This window comes from Phalacrocorax carbo, chromosome 3, assembly GCF_963921805.1.
Source record: "Phalacrocorax carbo chromosome 3, bPhaCar2.1, whole genome shotgun sequence".
Lineage (NCBI taxonomy): Eukaryota > Metazoa > Chordata > Aves > Suliformes > Phalacrocoracidae > Phalacrocorax > Phalacrocorax carbo.
The window spans coordinates 55,376,648-55,401,285 of record NC_087515.1 but is presented as its reverse complement, the minus strand read 5'-3'; the positions used below and the strand labels follow the sequence as shown (position 1 = coordinate 55,401,285).

Below are 24,638 nucleotides of genomic sequence, written 5' to 3'. Positions count from 1 at the left end.
AAGCAACCATTCCTTATTTTTCAGCTGCAAGCTTCCTTGCGATTTAGACCTACTAAAACATTGGAAATGCAATATATCAAATCAGTTTGAGTGTAAAGACAAATAGAATGTTTTCAGGAGTCAGGAGTTCAAAAAGGAAGTAGTAAGATACATTACTGCAGCTAAGGTACCAGAACTAATCAGAGGGAAAAATGGTTCATCAGCCTTAATCACCAGCTATTCAAACTTTATCACAAAGTCAAATTAGGGAATAGGAAATTGCATAAAAACTTGCACAGAAATAACACGAAGTATGGATGCAGGAAAGATTAGTTATTTCCATTGAACAAACTTTAAAAGTTTGCTATGGAGTTGTACAGGAAGATGTATGTGAAGAAAAAACTAACTCCTGATCCAAGCAGTTACACTGTAGTTTTATAAATTATACAGACCAGTTACTCACATCTTACAACAACGGATATTTCTGTAAAAGTAGATTCCTACCTTTTCCAAGAACAGTTCTGACATAATTAAAAATAAGATTTTATAATGTTGTAGCTTATATCAGAACCATAATTACACTGATATTTTGTATATTTTTCTATTTTGTGATTATAGGGGGTGAGGTGGAGGAAAATTATGACCTCCTTGTTGGTCTCTGATATCAACAAATATCTCAACAAATACTATGCCAATATCATTTCTAGGATAGGTGTGGTTTATTCTTTAGTAATAAGTCATCTGGTATGCAAATCTTTAAGATTTTGTAATTACTGCCTTCCTAAAGCGGATTCCTTTTACTTCTAATGAGATACACCACCGAATATATTTATTTCTATTTGTGGAGTAAAACTTTGCAATAACAACATATATACATTTGAGTGTGTATCCTTGAACTACTATTTTGACTACATTTAAGGTGCATATGTTATGTTAAGAAAAAAAGAACTGATGACTTCAGTGTTTTGAATCAAAAACTGGAGAAGGAAATAGAGATTCTTCTACTTCCTCCATTAAAATGTGAGAACTTACAAAGCAGATTAGCAATACTTTGAGGCTAAATCATAGAAATAAAAGCAATCAGGATGTCGCCTGGAAAATTCTGAAGTCTAACCAAGTAATTGGGATATAAAATATGTACTAGACACGTAAGGCCTTTTTCTGTCCTTTTAACCATTCCTAGAAGAGAGTATTTCTGACCTGTTTTTGAATGCAAGCTCCTTCTAGGTTCCTCGGGCCCCTCAATTGGTTGGTCGGCAAGGAAAACTCGTGCCTGGTCCACAGCATTGAGAATGGTTTGCTCTTTATCCTTCAGTTCACGCCTCAGTGCCTTTTGGGAAGGGAAAGAACACCATTTGTAACTTGATCTTGTGAACAACAGATATTATACCATTTTCTCTGTTTTCACCTCTCTGGCCAGACCTGTCCAGGGAGTAAGTAATAGCCAACATATCATTCAGACTGCAAGGTAAAATGTAAGTTTTACAAAACAGAAATGGTAAGAAGTAAATGAAGGCTAGGAGGGTAACTTTTATGTGTTTATAGAACACAAGAAGAATGATGATGGTAGGTTTTAAAAACACCCATCTAACAGAAATGGAAACTACTACATTCAGCTTAAAAAAATAGTAAAAATTAAAGGGTTTATTGCTATTTAACAGGATTGCTAATATAGAGTAGTTTGCTACAACAGACTTTTTTCTTTTTATTGGTAGCTGGAATAACAGAAAGTTGCATCTGCTGAAAACTCAGAAGATATTTCACAACTGCTAAAAAGAATTGTAGTACTTTATGTTCCTTAGAAAATGTTACCTTTTATCTGTGTCTCCCATTTATTAATGTTTTCAAAACTTAGAAGAGATGTAATCAGAAATTTTATGATCATAATACATTCTCAAAAAACCATCCTTCAAATTAGCAAAAAATATTTTGAGTCTTACTATGCAGAAACAATTGAGCCTTGTACACAACACAAAAAAAATTTTTTCTTTAAGATGCTTTCATGCTAATGGAAATTAATTTCAGGACATTTTGTTCTCCAGCAATTATAACTTTTTTTAAAGGGTTAAGTGTAACCACCTTTTTTTTTTTTTTTCTATTAAAAGGGTGTTCATAAATAGTCAGCTGTGATGTTTCTTATAAAGCATTTTCTTCCATTCAATTTTTTCAGTATAAACCTGTCCCACCTAGAAGGAAACTGCTTTGCATGTTTTATTTATATTCCTTTCAACCAACAGAAACACAAAAGAAGACACTTCAAACTTTATTAAAATGCTATGCTTACTTTTTCCAATACATTTTTTAGCTCTAATTACAAAATAAAGGCTTATTTTGCTGACACAATCTGCTCAGGCCCCATTCCAGCTCAAGAAAAGCAGTTCGTCAGCGTTCACAACATTACATAAAACAAGTGCTTTCCACTACAGAAAACTGTGAAAAACAGTTACCAAGCCTCACAAATGCTACCTTATCCTTCTCATCAGTGAATGTCTTGATGCCACAAACAGAAAAAACACCTACCTCTTGACTTCAGCTCAGCAGGGGGCAAGTTGTTATTTTTCTCCCCTTTTCCCCCACTTTATTCCTTTATCCTCACGTTCCCAAATCCTTCCATTCCTTCTCACTCTATTTCTGCTCCAAAATCAATTAAAAACCCCAAACCCAACAAAAACCGATCACTGAAAATATGCTAACCTACATTACATTTAGGAGCTTGCATTATACAGTCCTATCTTCAGTAACCATTAACTATTGTCTTTACACAAAAAATGCTTCAGAACAGTGTTATCTCTACATGCTTTTGTATAGCAAAAATAAAAATAAGCACCAGTTCTCTATAGGATTCAGTATATAGTATGTTTAATAAGAAACAAAAATAGTCCTATGAAAAACAAGCCCTATTTTGTAAAAAAAGAAAAATAATTTTTTAAAGAAACTGAAGTATTGTAAAAGCAATATTTCTGAAGAATCCCTTCAAATCAGTATGTATCAATATTTTAATTTCACATAACACATTAGAATAAGACTGTTCAAAATCATCCATATTTTACAAATCATGAAAACATTCTCCCTGCAAGAATTTCTTTCAGGAAAGAAGGAAGACTGGAAGCCATTATCACTACTGTGCAAGTAAGGCTTAAAAATTATGCATTTAAAAAGCTTTTGGCTAGTAGAGCCTGTGTAGATGCATCATTAGAATACAGTCTTAACTTTTCATTTCAAAGATTTTGTCAGAAATAGATGGATGATTACTTCAGTGTGAAGTAGGAAATCTTTCTATAATTGCTTTTTTTCCCCTCCATGCAATTTCCCAAAATTTCCAAAGCATATAAGAAAAAATGAGGCTGACAGATTTTGAGCCTACTAAGAAATTTCAGCAGTTCGATATAATCTAGCGATGGATCTCTTTTGTTGTGTCTCTCCTGTTTACCTTCACATATTGTGTTCACCAATTTCTCCTGATCACCCTCAATAAAACTTCCATCAAGTTTGGCCTAAAAGACCTTGGATTTAATTCTCTGTCCCCCTCCATCATCCCTGCCACTGGAGCTGTTAAAATTGAGGTTGACAACACAAAGATTTTAAGACTTCGGCCCATCAACTCTAAGTCATCCATGGCGTTCCTTAGTAATACATCTTGACAAAGAAATCTTTTAGCATGGAAGAAACCTTGCACATGAAATAATAATATTGAAATAGTTTAGGAGTGAAGACTTTCTTGAGCACACCATAGACTTGACTTCTTTCGTTATGGTTTACACTTTTTTTTCTTATGCCACAGATGCAAAAATAATTTTTGGAACTCAGACTTGCATAACTTTATTCCTTGTTTCTTAGCAATAGTCAATATCTCCCTGTCTCTCTATTTCTGCCAGTAAACAACAACAGCAATGAGAGTACTTGATGGAAGAATAACCAAATATATCAGTAATACCCTCTTGTCCTCCCAGACAAACCTCTCTTCAAAAGAACAAAAGAGAAACTCACTTATAAATCTAATCTTGATCTCAAATATCATCTGACTTGAGTGCACTGAAGAAAGATTTCATTGGAAAAAAATCACATCTACAAGAGTGCCAGAGATTAACAGTAAATCATAAAAAGCCCAGCAAGGAACATAAAAGCTGCAACAATTAATTTGATCATTGTAATAAAGATTTTTATATAATACGAAGTACAATCATGTATTTTGGTGTTTTATTTAGTTTTGCAAAAGATACCTCTCCAATGGCTACTCAGAACGGGCACACCTCTCAGCAGGGAAGCATATTACTGTGTCACTTCATTCCCCCCTGTTTCTCATTAAGGACTAAAATAGTTAAAGCATTTGTACAGCTCTGAGTGTAGCACATGTTTTGGTAGCGGGACAATTCTTTCCCTGTGGCTAGCTATACTTTTCAGGGAGAAAATCAGGAGAAAATGAATACTAGAGTTTTGGTATAGATTAAAAGAATAATAACTGAAGGTATGACAAAAGACTTGAGGGGCGTCTCAAGACTTGTCACTGAAGCTGTCCTCTAATAAGGTAAACACACGGATACAAGTATTTTGTAAGTCCTGTTGGGTATGCAGATGTGAACACAAAATGAAAGTGTGAACGCTGAGCAGACAGCACAATTTTTTTCCACAGTATGCGCCTTTATTTTTATAAAAGTACAATGATATTTTAAAGCTACAGTGGCTATACAAAAAGGGACTGCATGCAACTTTGGCAGTAATTCATACCACCATATTTCATACTACAATTCTAAACTGTACAATTACTGGACGCTTTAGGTAAAGGTTTAAAATGCAAGCTTCACTTCCCTCAGTAATCTGACAGGTGACAGAGTACCAAATCCAATGTCTATGCTCCCAGCGGTTTTATTGCATTTGCAAATTCATTTTTTTCTTTGCTACATAAAGCAGGACATGGATTTTTAAAGATTCCTAGAGAAAACAACAAGAAACATTCTTGATTCTTGAAGGGAAAAACACCCTGGTAACCTAAAATCTGGTGTGCTGTTGCAGTGTCAATGAAAGAGTTTTCAGGGCTGATCATAAGTAACACTAGCCACGAATAATTTAGAAAATCCTCCTTTGGGACCTTAAAGAATTCTTCCATGGTAGATGGACAGGGGCTCACAAAACTACACTCTTGAAATGTTTTATACAGCATCACACAAAGCAACAACTGATTTTGCAGGTATGAGGGACATCCTTCAAGTTACTTGACTATGGCAGAGTAACCCAGGATGCCACTAACAGAAACCTCTCAGGGAGGAGAACAAACAAGTGTTAGCTCTCTGATTTACAACCATTAGCTGACGATTTACTCTCCCCATTTTGATTTGTTCCTTTTTCAGTTAAACATACGTTTTTCCTATTATAACTTTGGAAGTTATATACCATTTATTCTATTATACCAAGGTAATCTAACCCATTTGCCCCCTCTTCATTAAAGATGCTTATGATTTCCAATGTAAAAACTAACTCTTCTTACATGCTAACAATCTTTACCTTACTGTCTGAATTCATTGTCAAGGAGTTTGCCTAAACCAAGGCCTTCCAAAATTTCTCTTGGAAATGCTTTGTAGCTGAAGCCTTTTCCACTCTTGAAAAATTAAAAAGCTAGAAAAACTTTTTCTACTCATGAATTTTTACACTGTTTCGTGTATCCTGTAAGCACCTATTTCTTTCAATTGCATCTTAAAATTATTCTTTGAGCATCGTAAGTGGGCTTCCAAAATTATGCACTGTTGATTTACAGCCTCTTTTTTCCTCTTTTGAATTGTACAGGCCTGTACAAAATTATTCAAGGAGCAGATCAGCTTACTAGTTCCAACAGATGAAGGCAAAGCTAATTTCAAAGAAAACACATGGGATGTTTCTTAAAAAACAGAACGTATTTAAATCAGGTTTCATTATGCACTCTTTCAAGGAAGTAAAGATGCATGTTATTGTAACTCATATCAGTTTATCACATTGTAATTTTATGTGCCAATCAGCAGCTCCTGTAGCATTTAATTACTTAGTCATCTTTATTCTGCACCCGGTGCTTGAAAAACTCGTTTTATACACTAAAATGAAATGGAGAAATCACCCATGGTATATAGTAGGATGGGGAGAACAAGTAGGACGATTGAGAAAATTTGAAGAATGGGAAGAGGAATTGTTTATAAAGATCACACAGAGACCAAGGTTGTGACTGAGTCTCTGCTGGCTGTCTGCATCATTAAATAAGCACAGCACGTTTAAAAGCTGCTCCTTCATGACAGGCAATTTAACATATATATGTAAAATTTCAAAAGTTATTTTGAAAAGTATTTTGGCCTCTGGACACACTTCTATGTTAAAGTCAGTTTTACAATGTATCTACCCCAGCTGATACAGAATACATTCAAATAAAGAGCAGTATTTAGTCTGAGATGGTGCGTCTCACCATGTATTTACCTTTTATTAGCTCATACTTAATCTATGTGACAAGAGAAATAATGAAGGAGGAAAATGGTGCCTAATATACGAGCATTAATAGCTGCAGACACATGTAGCAAATGGGACCCCAAAGATGAGACCCAATCCTACATGTTCTGATAATCAGTGACCAACACCAGAATAAGGAAAGGAAGGCAAAAATCGGGGGGGTGGGGGAGGAAGCTATTTGCCTTTGTAATAAATATATATTCAGTATTTCAGAATTTTTTTTTTTAATAGAAGAATCTAAACAGAAGTTTAAATTTTGGAGGTTTATCCCACATCACTTGCAAAAGTCTTCTCTAAAAGGACAAGAGACAAGTGAGTAGCAAGGGCTGCATTTTTTCTAAATTGCCTCTCAGTTTAACACTTGCTGCCTCTATTACTAAAAGCGGCAATGCAGTGTCCAAAGAGGGTGGCAACTACTAGGGTTCAACGTGAGAGTAGACCTGGAAGTCACATTCATAGCAAATTCCTTTCTTGCCTGCATGCATGGAGAGACTAAATTGACAAGAATATAAGAGCACACATGTGGGCAAAAGAGAAAATTAGACTATGTATATCGGTGACCTTTTACCAGAGGCCAATAAACGTTAGCTTACTTAAGGCTTTTCCTTTGATTTATCAAAAAAGGTGCTTCAGGCCAGAAAGAGGGATATTTCCTCGCTGAGACTATTTCTCCCTTGATAATTTCCTTTCCCACTCTGGTCTATGGATGAGAGCATGTGGCCACGGCTATTCAGCCACCTCTGTATATGCATTAATAGATATACAGTATATGAAAAATTATCAAAGTGCTTCACCAAAGTACAGCCAAAGAGATAGAGGATGGAAAGTACGCTTTACCACCTACTGTTCAGACTTACAGACCTCAAATATGAAGCTGTTACTAACATTTAAAAAAAAAAACTAATAAACTGAAAAATCTCAAACTGCATCTATGTATTTATGTGGTGTCCCCTTAGTTAAGAAAGTGTAACTGACTTCTTTCTGAACTTGTTAAAGCAGTTCAAAAACGGTAAGGCTATTTTCTTCATTTTCCTCTAATGGCATTTTAAAATCAGAAAAAGATGCTTTGAAGCCAGTTTGGAAAGTTTTCACTTACAATAACCTTGCAGAGACTTTGAAAGGACTCATTTGTCCACTAGAAAAGAATCCAACGCTACATCATAATGGCAGAGGTAAGCTTAATTTTCATCTAGATTGCATCAAAAAAAAAAGACATTAAAAAAGCTCTTCTTGAATAAAGAGTACGAGGCAAAACTTTTTCTTCAAAATTAAAATAAAAATTGTTTTACGCACAGTTAATGATCAGCCAAGAAAGAACTTCTCTAGTCTTTTCCAAAAGAAGAACTGCTGCAACTCCTGCATTCCCTAGCGACGCTACAGGATCTAAATCCAACTAGGGGTGAAGGGAGACACTGCTTAATTGAGCAAAGGTCACAAAAAAATGAGGCATAATGATGGTCATTAATATGTCTTCCAGCACCAATAATCTTATGTAACTGGATTTCGTATTTCCTAGCTCACTGAAATGAGACTTTGTCATTTGTGTTTCTAGGTCAATGATAACCAAGCCTGGGCTGTCCTGAGAAGTTTGCTGGACTCGACTGAGCAGTTTTACGCACTAGAAAATGTGAAATGCTTCAGCTTTTTTTTTTTTTTTTTTTTAAAATACGATTTGGAACTAACTGTTGGGGAAAAACAAGCAAACAAACCACCCCCAAACACCCACACTGTGGATCCCTGAGCTGTTGCCAAAGACGTTTTCTTCAAAACAGTTTTTCTAAAAATATATGATTATTTTTTTTTTTACACAGAAGTAATCTGAAAAGACAGAGACCTCAGCATATTAACACAAATTCCCCCCTGAATGAACTACTGAAATCCTCAGTATTATAGCCATTCTGGATTTCTCCAAAAACTTTAGTGGAACCCTGTTGTGATGGCTTTGCTACACACTTAGCACATATCCATTGAATTTGCTTTGCTAGGTCTTTTTCCCTTCTTCAAGAAAGCCATTTTTTGAATATTCAACTCTTAATTTGTGTTTCACTGTACCAAGAGAGGAATCTCCTTTCCATGGCTAAGCTTTCTGACAATATTGACCGTGACTGTAAAAGGGACAGCACTCTCTTTTATTTTGGCTTTATGTGCTCTAGTTTTTTACTGGAAAAAAAATAAGTATAATATAAACAAAACAGAACAAAACCTGCTGGAACACAACGCCGCCTTTGCTCATCCAGCCACTTACTAAGCTAACTGAGCATATTTTGGTCTGAAGCCGTTGTAATATGACAGCTAAAAAAGGGTATGAGAATCATTAAAGTTGATGGCTTGAAACAAAAACTACACAAAAGAAATAGATTAAAACAGGCTTTTTTTGTCATTGCTATGCACAGGAAAAAAAAAAGTAATGTTTCTAGCAGTGCTTTTAAAAAAAAAAATCTGTTTAACATACCTAATCAGGATTTAATATAAGAATTTCTACAGGTTGCACCCCAGAGACAGCAAAAATGCCTGAATCAGAGTGCAGAGTCTGACAGAGGGAAGCTCTTGAAGCTTTCCAGTCTTCGCGTGATGGAAAAAAGCAGTATTTTCTTTTACAAAGCAGCAATCATCCTGCTAGCAGTGGAACCAATTTCCAAATGCCAATCTACTTGTAATACACATTCAGCTTTACACCAAAGGACTACAATGTGCTTTTAGTGAAGGAAAATTAATCCCACCAACCTCTACTATGGAAACATGACAGCCATCCTGTATCAACAGGAAATGAACATGCAACTTCTGGTCTGGATTTTTCCTGGAGAAGACGACACAGTTCATACTAAAAGGATTAACTGGCAAGTTGTGACGTTAACACGCACGCTTGCTTTTAACAATTACAGATGAACAAACCTTCCATTTTAGTTCCGAACCAAACAACAGCACTTCAAAAGTTAAATATCCTTGAACACTAGGCCAACGTTCAAAATAAATGGGGAAGAAAACACCACCTACATATCATCTATACAGTCAACAGAAATATTTTCAGGATTTTTTTTGTAAGACACAAACACACATACATACAGCTGTAAAACAGTTCAGTGTGCCCCAATGAATTATAAAACAGTAATATGCTCAATCAAACCACTTGAGTCCTACAGTTACCAATCTGCAAACACATTTGAGGCCAGACAGGCAGCAAGTGCTCTGCGTCACAGATGAAAGACCAGGGTATATAGTACTGATGTGCCCCTTACTTCAGTAAGGGCACACCTAAGCACCGACCCATAGATAAGGAAAGCTGAACAGCAATTTGAAACTTCCCATTTTATTCTTGACTTCATTACTGGTTTTAGAAATGCTGTTGATGAGACATACAACAACTTAAAAATTAACAGTTTAACAAATATTGTGTTTCCAGTTATTCCTTTCAAGCATTCAGGTACTGCTTTGTCATTGACTAATATTGGCAGATTAGAAAGATGGCAGGTTGTGATGTAGCAATCACTTCACAATTATTTTGTAATGTGTATATTTTTATAGTTAACTGAAAGGACAGAACCATAATTAGTATAAAATCAATTTATACCACCTCTCCTGTCTCAATCATTTGAGCAAGACATGGAGTCTACTTTAATAAGGGCTTCTCCTTTACAGATGACTAGATGGCAAAAGTGATTTAAAAATCTGACATAAGATGCAAAGGCTTTAAAAGCCTTCTAATAACTATTAGACTTTTAACATTAGTTTATGATCTAGAAACTCTGAACTCCACTTTTAAAAAAACCTCCAAACATAAAACAAAGCCAACCAAATGGAAACAGTATATACAGGAAACCCCAATAGTCTCCTCATTCCTCCATCTTCAAAGCAGCCTCTTTTTTTCCAGGAAAATTTGTTGGCTTCCATTCCTACTACAATTTTTTTATTCTAAAAATACAAGAGTAGCAACCTTTTACTACCTGTGAACTGCACTGAGTATTTTTTTAATTACAATGTTTTAAAGAAAAAAGGTTCACCAACCATGATGCTTTATATACGTGCGCCAAAAGGAATAATGAGAGACCTGCCATTTTATGTGAAATATTGGAAAAACATCCATCATTTCTACTGTTATAAACGATTTTTTAAATTTTGAATACTGGCAGCATATACAAACTGAAGGCATCTCCTGTATAGAAGAAAACAAATGTGATTTGATGGTATCTGTGGAATTAGTATGCAAATGAATTGTCAGTAATTTTTAAGACAATTCTCCATTCTCTAAGTACATGGAATTAGCTCCACTATCTATGCAACTCTGGAAAAAACACATCACGGATTTTCATGAACACCCCAGCTTCAAATTCTTGAAGACAGATTTGCTGAGAATTCTGTAATCCAGCAGAAGTATCATGGTCATTCATGCACATCTCTGACCGACAGAAGGTGGAGAGAGATGTAACCCACTCTATTTGCTCCATTTTCTTTTGCCTAAGCCCCCAGCCCCTGCTACCGGCTCCTGTCAAAAACAGGACAACAGCTTATATGAAGCTTAGGGGCAAAGCAGAACCTTTACTCTAACATGTAAAATAACTGGTGTCCAGACAAAGGCGACTGACACTAAGAAATCAGCAAAGATGTAATGTCATTTTAAATTGTCTGCAAAAAAACCTCCGAACAACCCCACAGAAAAACATCACTGTACAATGCCAAGCAAAGCATTGCTGTAAGTCTATTTCAAAGCCATTAAGAGAGGTTATAGTCTCTAAAACAATCAACCTGCAAGACAAGGCAATATATCATCAAAATAAGGATCCTTCCCTTTCAGATGAAACTGTTCTGTAGAGCTATCTACAGAAGTTACAATTCTTCTAGTCTTCAAAGTTTTACCTCCTTTGAAGAAGCAAAGGAAATTTGTGTCCTCGATGCTAACTTTAATTAGGTTCAAACTGTGAAACTGTGCAGTGCATAGCATATAACACTATAGCTTTGGACAAGTTTTACTACTCAGTTACATAAAGCCCAACAAATGAGGTTATGGTGGAAACACTGTCAGAGGGTCAAATTTGCGTCTCTTCTTTTTGGGTAGCAAGTCGTACAAGTTGTTTTTTACATCAGAAAATACTCACAGGGAAAGGTGGGGGAGGGATAAAGAACAAAAAATCATTTTTTTAATACAATCTAAAGACGCAATGCCTCCAGCCTCACACAAGACACACAAAGTATTTGCTGCATATTAAATTGCTTATTACTTAATTTAGCAAGAACATTCAAATATTCTATTAGCACTAGTAACCACATGTATCTGCAGAGTCTTGCACTATTTTCCTGCACCATGCAATGGTAACCATCTACCTCTTCAACATAAGAGAGAGAAATTCTTCTTTCTTTGCTTGCCAGCAACAGACAGGCTTGGGTTTCTTTAGCTTGTGTTACTACTGAGCACTGATGAACTGTCAATGTTAACAGCTCATAAGATTCTTGCTTCACACCAAGAGGATAATACCATTAACAAGTTGGGTGCTGCATTGTTGTTAAGAGCAGCTAAACTCAGGTCACCTTTTGCTCATTTTGGGTGATTAAAATTTCCCCTGCATTTCTTCAAACATCAATGGGACATGTCTAATATGTTTAGTCTCATAAACTACTTTACTATTAAATGGTACCTACCATATTACTGCTGAGGTCTTGAGAAAAGTTTTTAATAATTACAGTTCAAACTCCAGACACTCAAGAGCAACTTTATAGTATGCAGCACTATGAATATTCATTCAGTATATGAAGATAGGATGCACTTTGTGAGCATGCTCACGTCTCACATACAAGAAAGGTTTCTTGTAACATAAGCCTCCTCAGCGCAAGTGTACATCAGGGTCCTCACTGATGAATTGCTATCATCAAAAAAATAGGTTGTACTACATTACATCACCTATGAATTATAAATAAGTCTCAGAGGAGCATCTCCTGTCTGACAGCTGTGTAAGGGGAAGAATATTTCCTTCTGAAGGAGGAAGCACAGGCACCAGAGCCCAGCTGAATGCTAAAGCAGCAAAATGTTAGAGACCAGTTGCAATCTGAGACTACCTCCTGTGTTTCTGTTCTGGTTTTGGGGTTTGGTTGTGTGTGTAGGCATGCATGTATGCATACATGGTAGAGGACTGCAACTGAAAATCCTTTCAGAAGCAGAAATCCCATCAAAGCTAATGACTTATCTTTCTTAGAAACAGTCACTTTGGTTTCTCTTCAGAAGCAAATGACCTAGACAGACAACTGAAAAATTACTGGACAGTCAATCTGTCCTCTACTGATGGATTATCCCTATGCAGCAGAATACCAGAGTCTCGGGTACAGGCAGCAGAAGAGCAGCTACATGGGCTCAGAACAAAGATCCTGTGTCACCAAGACCAGCTGCAAAAGTCATGTCAACCAAATGATGCTCAAAGTAGGGGAAAAAAATTACTGAGAATTATCAGAGCTCAACCCAGAAAGTTTTCACCTTTCAAACTACAATTCCTGATTTTGCTTGCACCATAATTTATCTCTTGGTTTCTGTTACATGTTCCTCTCTCCCTAATCATTTCTCTCTTGGTTATTTTAGATCACCAGGGTCTACCTCTCCCTACCTTGTATCTTTTTGCTCTCCGCTTTTCCGCTATAGCTTCCTGTTTTCAAAACTTTCTAAACTGACAGAGTCTTTGTAAAGCTTATACCACATATTTGGTTAGTGTGATATGACAGATTATACTGGATCTCTGGTTTTGGTAACTTCTCCAAAATTTCCTGTCTATGGATCACGTGCTATTATTTCCAACATCTGCTCAGCAGGGAAAAGTTACTGTAAAACCACCACTGCAAAAAATAAGCAGTGTTTGAGATGGGAAATATTCTACTCCAGGCAGTTCTCCAGGCTTATTTGGGAGAGACACAAGAAAGGAATACCTTAAGGGCAACAAGACTGTTTCCCTCTGGTTAGGCACCTCCTTCAGCTGGTTCTAGTTGCCATCAGAAGTTACAGGAACATAAAAAAGCAGAACTTGGCACCTGTGCCACATCCATACAAGACAATGGCATTAAAAAAAGAAAAAGAAAGAAAAAAGACAAAGAAAAAAGCAATCCCCAACTGTGATGTGTCACATATTCTATGGCAGAGCAGCAATGCAGCAGGTATCACAACAGAGTTGTGGTGGGTTGGGAGTGTGTGTGTGTATTTTAAGTAGCGGAGGACTTTCCCTCATCATTAATCACACCAAAACCAAATGACAGACAGAACTTCAGCAGGGAATTTTAGCCCCTTGTCAAACAGCGAACACCCAAACTTGTCACAACATGCAATAGTCTATGTTACTTTATTAGTTTCACTTCTGCCTCTCCACAACTTGTCCAACACAACAGCCTTACTAGGTCTTTGCATTTTCAAATAGGTGATCTAATAAAGTCTCATAAGAAGAACAGAAAACCCAGCTGGACCAGGAAATTAAACTAAGATTAGCAAAAAAAAATATGGATGCTTTCAGTCAACCCTACCAATAAGAAACTAGGATTAAGACATTGCTTGGCATTCAGTATAAAATTATTAATAAAAAACACTGGGCAAGCCTGCTTGAAAATTGTGTTTTGCAAATTGTGTTAAATCATCCAGTTACAGGGTTGTGCCCTCCTACTATTCAACTGAGTTCGTTATTTGACTTTAACTTAATCTGGTTTTCTTTTTTTCCCCCCAGTGAAAAAAACTGAAATTCAAATAATCCAGGGAAAGTTCTTCAAAATATCCATGGGCACTAAAAAGAAATCTTTGCCTTATTTTTTCCCCATCACAAGTTCTTATAATAGCTGTTCGCATAAACCATATTCCTTGATTAAAAATAATTCTATAAGGATAATTGTTAGTTTGGAAAAAAAAAAGGCCCTACTGAACCTTACTGCAAATGTTTTCGTTAACTTTTTTTTTTTTTGAGGACTACAAAGTGGTTTTCCATTTATGAGAAAGAAGTCATTTAATATAACTGGTACTAATTTGGTGTCAATTAGTGGAAGAGACTAATACTTAAAAGCATACTTCCATGAAGCAAGGCATATTAAAGTTAACTCAGACCCACAAATACTTTCCCACAGAAGGCAGACACCTCAGACAGATCACAAGACTTATTACTTATGTTTACACTCTCAATTTCCTTTCTCTGCTTTGTTTCTTACTAAAAAAAAAAAGCTTTTTTTAAATCAAGCTCTTCAGGCAGATAATTGGAATATTTTACATGTAGTAAAACCAGCACCTATTAAATAGGATTTCTTTTTCTTTAGAAGCCATAAACAATTTCTCATTAAGAAGTAAAAAAAATGCTAACAATCAAACCATCATTTTTAGTCCTCGATGCTTAGAAACAAGCTGCATGCCATGGTAAAGATACCTGGTATCTTTACCAGATATCTTTACCAGATGGAGAGAAGTAGAAGCAATAAGTAAAATGCTTAAGGTATAAATAATAACACTGAGAACCAATACAGGGAATGTCAGAAAACCAAAAAACTAGAATTGGTTTTACCGACTGGATGCCATTAGGAGTAGCAAATGATGTTCTGACATATCGAGAGCAATATTTCACAGAAATGTAAATATCACCTTAAAGCCATTTAAAATAAAAAGTGAAAACGCGCAAACAAACAGTGCAGCAAGACACCTATACACTGGCCCCTTACCCCAACAAACCCTTAACAAAAACTACACTATAAATACAGATTTTGAAAACAGTAAAGGAATTTCACTTTTATAGTTCATTTATATTGTTTTTAGTAATGAGGTGCTCTAGCTTCAGCGCTTCTAACTCAGGAAAGAAGTCACTGCTTTCTTAGAAATCTCTTCACATTCATCTACAAGTATAATCAAAATGTAGTAAGTATGTTTATTTGCTATATATATAGCTTCTTTTACCACACACATCATCATAGTACCCAAACGTTTTCCAGGATAGCATCAAGCAATGATTCACATCTGCCCTGCATTTGTTCTTTCATTTTCTCTCCAGCAAGCAAAGTACCTTTGTTTTTACATATGTTTTTACATATGTTTTATGTACTGTGCTGTGTTTACTACCAGCCATTCCTTCATCTAAGTTTACTCCACAACTTTAGATCCAGTGTTAATATAAACAACATCTTCCTTCTCTTCCAGTGCTGCTGCACCACCACCACGAAAAGCATAAGTAGGAAGATATGGGTAAAAAGAGGGTTTGAGTAACTGCAGCTAAGCAACTATGCTCACCAGACTAAGAATCTCTTGGCAGCCAGAAACGTCAGACAGCATTATCTGCATGCGCACACAGAAGAGTACAAGATCACCAGAAAATCAACCCAAATGAGGCTGACCTATTGAAAACAAGTAATTTCACCCAAGCATGACTGCCTCATCGCTTCAGACTCCTCATGCGTTCCTCTCTGCCCTTACATATCACCTCCTCTCTGCTCAGCTCTGTCCACTGCATCCGAGCTCTGAGCATCACAAATACAGCATGACAAAGAAAAACGATGACTGCTTGCCCATCGCTGGTGTTGGAGAAGCTGCTGCATGGTCAGTTCCCATACTACCCGCGTGCAGTCATCAAGCACCACTGCAGAATGAACCCATCTTGGCAGAATGACAACACAAAACTAAATTCTGAATATCAGAGATATAGTTTTCAAGGCATGTTTCATTGGGCTCCTTGCTCCAAGAAAAGCTAGTACCATCATAGCAGATCACTGGGCACCTCTACCAGTGCTCACAGAAGAAAAGCAGAGTTTAGGATTTTTCTTTAATAAGCAGCGTGGGTTGGGTTTGGATATTTATTGTTACAAATATTAGTTCGTCTTCTAACTCAGTTTCTCAGTGAAGCCCTTTGACATGGAAGACTGGATATAAGTTAAGTATGCACAACTATGCAAGCATCTTTTTGGCTAGCTTATATTTGTGTATGTCCAGCACTGATCATCTTGTCACTACCAAAGTTATAGTTTAATTTAAAATACACATAATGTTAAGGATGCAAACCGAGTTAATCAAAGTTAAGGTGTTACAACAGCTTTGCTGCAGTGATGACAGCCTGACCATAAGCTTGTGCATTCTTCCTCCTGCAACGTCCTTCTTTCTTTGAATGACTAATGTCAGTCAAATGCAACGAACAGGAAGATTTCTTCTGTATTTCCTTTACTACCTCATTGTTCAGAGAACAAGCCAACCACCACATCCATATGACAGAATGGGCAAAAATCCTTGTAACTTTTCAAGTTTGTAGACTCATTAATTTACTCTCTACCTCGTAAGCATTGAAGGTGCTTTTTTTCTAAAACATTCCTTTCCAAGTTCAGGAAATATAACAAAAATGTTACGCTACATTTATGAATGTGGCACTGAAATGAGGAATGAGGAAGCACCAATGCCGTAAAGGAAGTTACTGAGTTCAGGAAGGAAAAAAACCCCAGTACTTGTCTGAAGCTGGGCTCAGGTACCTTCAGGTGCCTCAATCCCAGCTCTGCACAACTGGGACTGTACCCAACTCAGACAAGTGAGCACTGAATTTCAAATTCTGTATGGGAGTCATCCTCCTCCTCATATCCACAAAGTGAACTGAACAGAGAACATCTAAATGGAACAAAGTAATGCAATGTGAAAACTGCCCAAGTTTGTGTATGCTGCAAGAACACTACGACTGCTGTCAGCTAGATCACTACATAGGCTAATTTCTCTTACTGATAAGCTCATTCGTTACTATCGTAGGTGTCTGTGCTGCACTGCTGGATGGACGTGACCTATGTGTTATGTATGAAAGGAAAAACAGAAATAGTTTGATCATCAAGAACTCTCAGAAAATGGAGAGCTAAGACAGACTTTTTAAACGTTCTTCAGCAAGGGAAACAACTTCTGCCAGTAAGATACTATTCCCTCCTCGGTCTGGATTCAGGACCTCTCCACTTTTTAAAACCTCAGCAGTATGGAGCTTTACAGATTTGCCTGGCCACTGGAAGTCTGTCAGATTTTCAGTGCTTCCTACGCCTTCTACTTCGTCCCTGGGGAAGAAGCCTGCCACATGGGGTTGGTGTGCAGGTACCCAGCCGATGGCACAGCTTCTCTGCGGCTCTGGGTACAGCCACCGAAGCAAAGCAGAACGTGTAGATGATCATGCTTTACATGAAACTACTGTATAAGGCTGCATATGACTGCACAACTTCTGGAAGTCCCCCAAGGCCTCACATGCCAAATTCAACATCTACACCTTTCAACTCAATCCACAAAAGCAGTGCCAAGGACTGACATGGTTTGTGGATATGGGCAAGTCCCTCCCACACAGAGGAGGGCAAGGGCACGATGCCTGTTAGGCAAAGGTAAAGGAAAGTACTCAGATATTTGCCTTGGGGAGAAGCGACACTTGAAGTTTCTAAAGTGCAGGTTAAGTGGTGGTGCTAACAGACAGCTGTCAAACCTCTGAGACACCAGGAATTCAACTATGGGAAAGCATGCCAAAATACACAAAAAAATTGATTATGTATTTTCCCATCTAGAATTCCAGTAGAAGAAAAAGCACATTGTTCAACTAAACCAACCTGGACCCAAACACCAGTTTAAGCTCACTTAGCAGGGATATTATGAGCATGTTCATTATTCCAAGAGTAGAGGTCCATATAGGGGATTTTATCATTATATGCAAGTATTCTTGGCTTTTTGGTTTTCTCCCTCTTCCCTCATTTTTTATTAATTCCAGACTGTGTTATAATTTGTAAATCTGTAAATATAGCCTTATATTTACAAGCAACAAGTGCACAGTTTCAACAGATTCCAGTTTGTGCCACTCAAGTAAAAAAAACAAGCCCAAAACCAAACCCCACATGCTTCTGCAGTTTCCCCTCTAGCTACTTACGCAGCACTCAGAGCAGCCTCCTCCAGCTTGCTTTTTCTTCCAACAGCCCAAAAGAGCATCACCAGGCTTTAAAATGTCAAAGAAAAAACCTAAAATTTAAGTAGTATTTTCTGTCAACTTCACAGGAGTAAATTAGCTCCAGGCACTTTTGACAAGTAACCAAACGCTGTTTCTGTCAGCTACATTTTTTGATTCAACCTTGAAATCATTAGCAATTTGGAGCTAAATTCTCTGTGTCCAAAGCATAACAGACTTAAATTTTACGATATTGAAATAAAGCCCTCCAGTCTTTTTGATGAATAAACATCTCCCTTTTCCGTGTATGTAATTAGAAAAATATGTAGATTTCTACATATGCTAAAAGCACTGTTGAAAATGAATCAATATATCAATAGTGCTCTACACAAGAAAGCTAAGCACTACCTGTTTTAATGGCTCAAGCCTAGAAACTTTCTAAACCTTCACAAATAAAAAAAATACATACCATCCCAAGATCTCATTCATTTGTAGGGTTAGTAACCACCTAGCTCTAGAAAAAGTCTAATGAACTTAGAAAACATGACTTCTCATATACGATATTTAGGTTACAACTGTTCAGTAATAATTTTTACTTCTGAAAGCATCCACACCCAGGGTGCTGGCATACACTAACCACAGCGCTGATGTCAGCGTGACACACTGCACAGTGTCTCTGCTTCAAAACTCTAGAAAGTCATGTGCAGAGAATGCACAGGGCATAACTGCCAGACACCATCAATAATTATCTAAAAATGACACCCTCCCCCTCCCTTGCATTTATTTTATGATAGAAATATTTTCACATCAGTCTTCCCTCTTTTCATATCAGGTTGATTCCAAGGTGAATGAATATAGACTGTATAAAATGTAGAGCAAGAGGAGAAAAAAAGAAAATTTCTACATGACCTAAGGTAATATTTAACAAAAAAAAAATGTATTTGTTCCAGTAATTTCTTTAAAACTATCTCATTTACTATTCTCTCTTCTATTACTGCTAATCCTAAATTCTTACTGACCTGTTTCACTGACTTAATGAAAAAATGTACCATTAAAAGTAATGATTTGATTAAATCACTGAAGTCTCTTGTTGGAACTGAAAATTTTAATTTACACCCAAGTGAACCACACATTTATATCAGTACGCATTTTTAATGACTCTATAAAATCATAAGCATCGTCCTTTCATTAATCATGAGATTTTACTTTAAATTTTAGAAAACCTTCAAGCATGTAGGTTGCAAACCAGCTGCTTCAAGGGAGAGGAAGTCTTCTGTGTTTTTTTTATTAATCTATAGTTTTACCTATATTAGGACTTTTCAACTAAAAAAATACTAAGTAATACTTAGTAATACATTCTATAGACTACTGTAGTAATATAGAACATATAAAACTCACTCCAACTTCAAAAGTAGAAATAAATTTATCAGAATGTTTACTTAATGATTTATGGCTTTAGTTTTACTACTCTCTCTAAAGCATACGAATACTTGATTGCAAAAACAAAACTGCCAATGGCAGTGTTATGAATCTAACTGGGAAGTGTCGTTGGTTTATTGTGTTATACCACCAAACATTGGCATAAACATTTTTCTCTCCATTTACACATTCAAGAAGAAAGGTCTAAAAGGTGAAAATCATACTGTAAGTTACTGGCATAAGCAGCTATTAAGTTCTTTGAGAAGACCTTTAAAATGCCCTCTCTCACTACAGGCTGTGTCTGTTCAAGTAAACAACAGCCCACATTGGCTAGAAGGTCAGCAGAACTATGCAGCTTCCTAAATGCCCCTGAAATCTGTCCTGCAGAGAAACGGTACAGGGATACCCTGTAGCAGCCACCTATCATTAGGCACAATCGTGCACCAGCGGTAGTACGGAATCTCTGACAATCAAAAACTGAAGTTAATCATTCACTGCAGAACCAGAAGAGGCTGCTCATGTCACAGAATTTACTGCACGTGTATTCTCTATTTGGCAGAGGGGGCTACAAAGCTTCGCAGCCACTTATAAAACAGTGCTTGCAATCACTTTAGAAAACAGTCGCTTCACTACTAGCCCTAAAATAATGTTACACCATCATTAAACAACAAGACAGAAAGGACCTTCGAGAAATCTTTGGTTTTGTACAGAATGCTTTTTAAATGTCCTCATGCATTACAGGGAAGTAAATTATAAGATGAGCAACCAAGCATGTAAAATAGCTGCTTAGTAATAAACAGGTGATTGTGAGGACAACATTGCACTCCTTCCAGAAAGAGGTGTCTAAAAAACCACCCCAAAACCAAAACAAAAACCCCAGGCCCCACAAGCAAGTAAAAGCCACCTCGCACAAGCAGATACTTTCTATCTAAATTACACCATGCTCAATAGAATTCAGTAAACTATTGATATAAACAGTAAACAAAGCGATCTTAACTCTACAAGGAATGACTGCAGACACTGCAGGCCTACCAAGCACTCCACTCTCTAGAGGAATTGTACCTTATTACTGATGCTCAGAATACTCTCAAACCTTCTGATGTGGACAGCCACTGACAATACTTTAATGGTGCTAGGAAAGGAGTCATGTTACTGGCCTCATAAGATGAAGACTGAGGATTCAAATCTGATTAAAAGAAAAAAACTCAATCACCTTTTCCCTGAAACAACTAACCAGTCTCTAAATCTGTAAGTAGTACATAAGGACCTCTAGTAGCCGAAAGTGCAGGAGTGGGATGCCTAAACCCAGTATGACACATTTCTGAAGCACAGCACTGATCTTACTTTGCAGGAAACGTGTGTTAGCACAAACATAACCTCCAGCAGTTTTCCTAAAAAAAACCAAACAACCTCCAAATCTTTGAGCACCATTTTAGGTTTAGACACCATTTAGCTGCTCAAGTTGAAAGACCAGAGCTTCAGAAAACAAAGTTGAACATTCCTAGCAGTTTCTCAGCCTCTGAGACTAACCAGTCTGGATGAGAGAAATTCACTGAAAACCAGGTCAGACGATACAGGTGTATGGCAACTTTCTAGGAACACCTAACAGCTGAGATTAAGAGTTCTTGGAAAGAAAAAAAAAAAACCCCAGACACACTCTGCAAGGTTACTTTGCCCATTAAACCAATACCTACCCTTTCATTTCTTCAGCACTCTAAAAGTGCAACAAAACAAAACGGGGAGAACTAACAAAAACACAAGAAAAAGCAGAATCCCATTCCCTCCCCTACGTTGTACGTAACATTCCGAAGCCTAGCCTTTAATCTTAAGAATCTGCATGAAAACAGGAGTGGGCGGCTGCCATGGCAACACAGTTATTCCAGTTTATTGCTGATGTTCCTGGGGTGGATTACTGGCTGTGATAACAAGGGATTGAGGATCCAATAGTTCAGGAGTTAACGGAATAAATATTCTCCCCTGAAGAGTCTGCCTGCAGCAACAAGAAGCAGGATCTAGATGAAGATATCCTAACAGAAAATAAAACAGATCCTTTGCCAGCCCATGCCTGCAAATGCAGACAATGTTTCAGAAGGATCCTAAAGTGACGGCAGTCTCTCTCTCACTGTACATTTAAGAATATGGAGTGCATCATAAACTAATGCTCCCATTCAGCCTTCTCCGAAACAATGATGCAGAGGGGACTCTGCACTTTGAGAACACATGATGAAAGAGGATAAAACTCTGTAGCACTTCCACAAAATTCATATGGAAAAGTTATGTAAAGAGGTTCTTAAAAGACTTGGAGTAATCCCTGCAAACTCCATTCCATACCTTGAATGACAAGTGAACAGCTTTGCTAAATACAGTATGTTTCTTCTTACTGGTCCAATTTATCAAAACAGATCACAGAGACACCGAGGAGACCCGAGAAGATTCTGTGATTATACAGAAAGTGTCTCAGGCTGGTCTCAGAATGAGAAAGGTACAAGCAGGACAAAGTTTTCAGCTCTACCTAATACAGGCTATGAAAGTTCCTGAAAAAGGTATGGCAATGGCCACTGTATCATTGTGGCTCTCCAGCGGTTCTCTGCAGTTGGAAAAACAGATTTGCTGCTGCGCCAGTGTTTTTTTCCCCTGGCTCTCTTCCTTTGGAAAAAACAGACTGCAGCAAAACAATATTTGCATTCAGAGAAATGTCCTGTCTCATTTCCTTATACCAGTCCATTTCTGTGATGCAGTGTGGGAGCTCATCTGTTGATGCACTGTCCTTAGGTTTCAGGTAATACCCAGCACTTTTAATGCAACTGAAACACAATCTTTTTTTTTTTTTAAAAAAAAAAACAACAAACCTACACTATATTGAAATCCCTGAACACTTTTCTGAGCAGTTACAGCTTAGAAAAAATGTCTTGGGAGTTTCATTGACAGGTCTCTGAAGTAATTTGCTCAATATGCAACTGCAACCAAAAAAAAGCCAATAAAATGTTGAGCACCATCAGAAAGGACAAGAAAAAAAGCCATTGTTTTACTACAGTATAAAACACTGATGCAACTTGATCCTAAGTATCACATGCAGTACCAATCACTACACCTCCATAAGGATATAGCAGAGTCAGAAGAATGCAGAGATGAACAGCGGAAGTACTTAAGGGAATAGAGCAGCTGTCTTACGAGTGGAGATTAAAAATGGGTCACCAGTATGCTTGTGCTCCATCACCTTCACTGGCTATGCACATGGCTCACCTTTGAAGGTCAGGCCACAGCCAGTCAGGGTCTTCCAGCTCAAGACACAGATGTGGAAACAGATGGTCTGGTAGATCCTAGTGCATCAAGGTGTTCTGGGATTTCATTAGCAGTAGATGGGCTACTACTAATAATGACGGGAGCAGAGTGGACTTTTGGGATGTGAGACAAGATGATACCGGAGAAAGAGGCACTAGACATGTCGCAGTGTTTTAAGGGACAGAGAGAAATGCTGATCACTGTGTTGTTTCTGCAGCGTAAGCCTGATTTCTGCCACACACGTTTCCCTCCACAGCAGTGTCAGAATGCCCTTTTAGATATTTAAGGATAACTATAAATCTTCAAGAAGAATAGGCTTTATTCAGTGGTTCGAAAAGACCCAGTGAGGTCTTAAAAGTTTATATAGGAGTCTGATTAAAACAAACAAGATGCTGGATTCTCAGAAAAGAGCCACATGAGACGTACATACTGGTAAATACATATACCAAAATGACAGTATTAAAAAGGCAACCCCACAGAAGTATTTTATTTATTGTACTGAAAAGTGCCTTTTTTTCCCCCCCAGTAAGAAAACCTGTTTTACTCCAACATTAGTGACAAAATATTTTTTTCTTTCATTGTCCAGGTTGTTATTTTAAGAACTGATCCACTGCAACTTTCCTGACTTATCAAAAGACAACCACACTTCTGGGAACAAGCTGAAATACAGCCAGAAGCAACACTTTTTCTGTTGAAGTTAAAAATACACTGCACTGACATCCTAACTGAACACTTCATTCTTTGAGCCATGCTTTTGTTTACACATCATTCTTTTGGAGAAATAGCCCAGGCGTGATACACACCTGAATAGTTCATGTAACACACAAATCAGTTTGTGTAAATGCTTAGCAAGCAATGGCTTTAAGTCAGACAGGTCCACTTGAGAACTCTCATTTAACTTCAGGCATTAACTACACTCTTCCTTTCCTGTCACAAAATATTCCCACCCACAATTTCCACCTCTTCCTCCTAAACACACCTCAAAGAGCCTCAGTTAAAGCTTAATTATAGTGTCCTTGTATAGTACAATTTTTTGTACAGTACAATCTCTCTTTTTCACCAATAACCAAAGTTCAGAATTCTCAAATATGCAGAGCACTTAAAACTTCAAGAGTCCTTAAAAAAAACTCCTAACCATTACAAGTTTACTTAAGCAGCTCTCAAACTATTCAGCAATGCTTATTGACTAGTGGGGAAGCTATTTCTCCTCTTGATAGTGCATATAGTTTTTGAAAACACATCCTTACTTTGAAGAGCCACTTCACAGCAGCATGGTATAGAACCCTCAAGCTCCTGCTTCAATCGCACCCTTGTCCATCGGACCAGGTTGCAGCTCCTCCTCTAGGCAATGGCTCTATTGATCCTCCTCTTCCAACCACAGACCATTTTATTCTCTCACCCGCCCCAGCTCACATCTCAGTCAATGTTTCAGCAACGTAACGTAGCTGATCACCTCTACACAGCACAGAATTCCTGCATGCTTCATGTCTTATGCGATGAGATGTGTAACAAATTAATGAAGCCCTTTCTAGACTACAATTAAAAGCATAGACTAGAGCAGCACTGATATAACACCAATCTTGTGGTTCTTATAGTTAACAATTCCTAACATGGAAGCAGATTTTAATATAGAAA

The 24,638-nt window shown here is 37.3% G+C and overlaps 1 protein-coding gene across 6 annotated transcripts in view; it reads right to left on the bottom strand.

Moving 5' to 3' along the window:
- The window catches only part of UTRN (utrophin), a 383,596-nt gene that overhangs the window by 98,309 nt on the left and 260,649 nt on the right, over window positions 1-24,638 (bottom strand). For all 6 annotated transcript variants that reach the window (XM_064446971.1, XM_064446972.1, XM_064446970.1 and 3 more), the window contains one exon: window positions 1,180-1,309. In XM_064446971.1, the coding sequence (XP_064303041.1) occupies window positions 1,180-1,309 (130 nt within the window). The remainder of the gene's footprint in view (window positions 1-1,179; window positions 1,310-24,638) is intronic.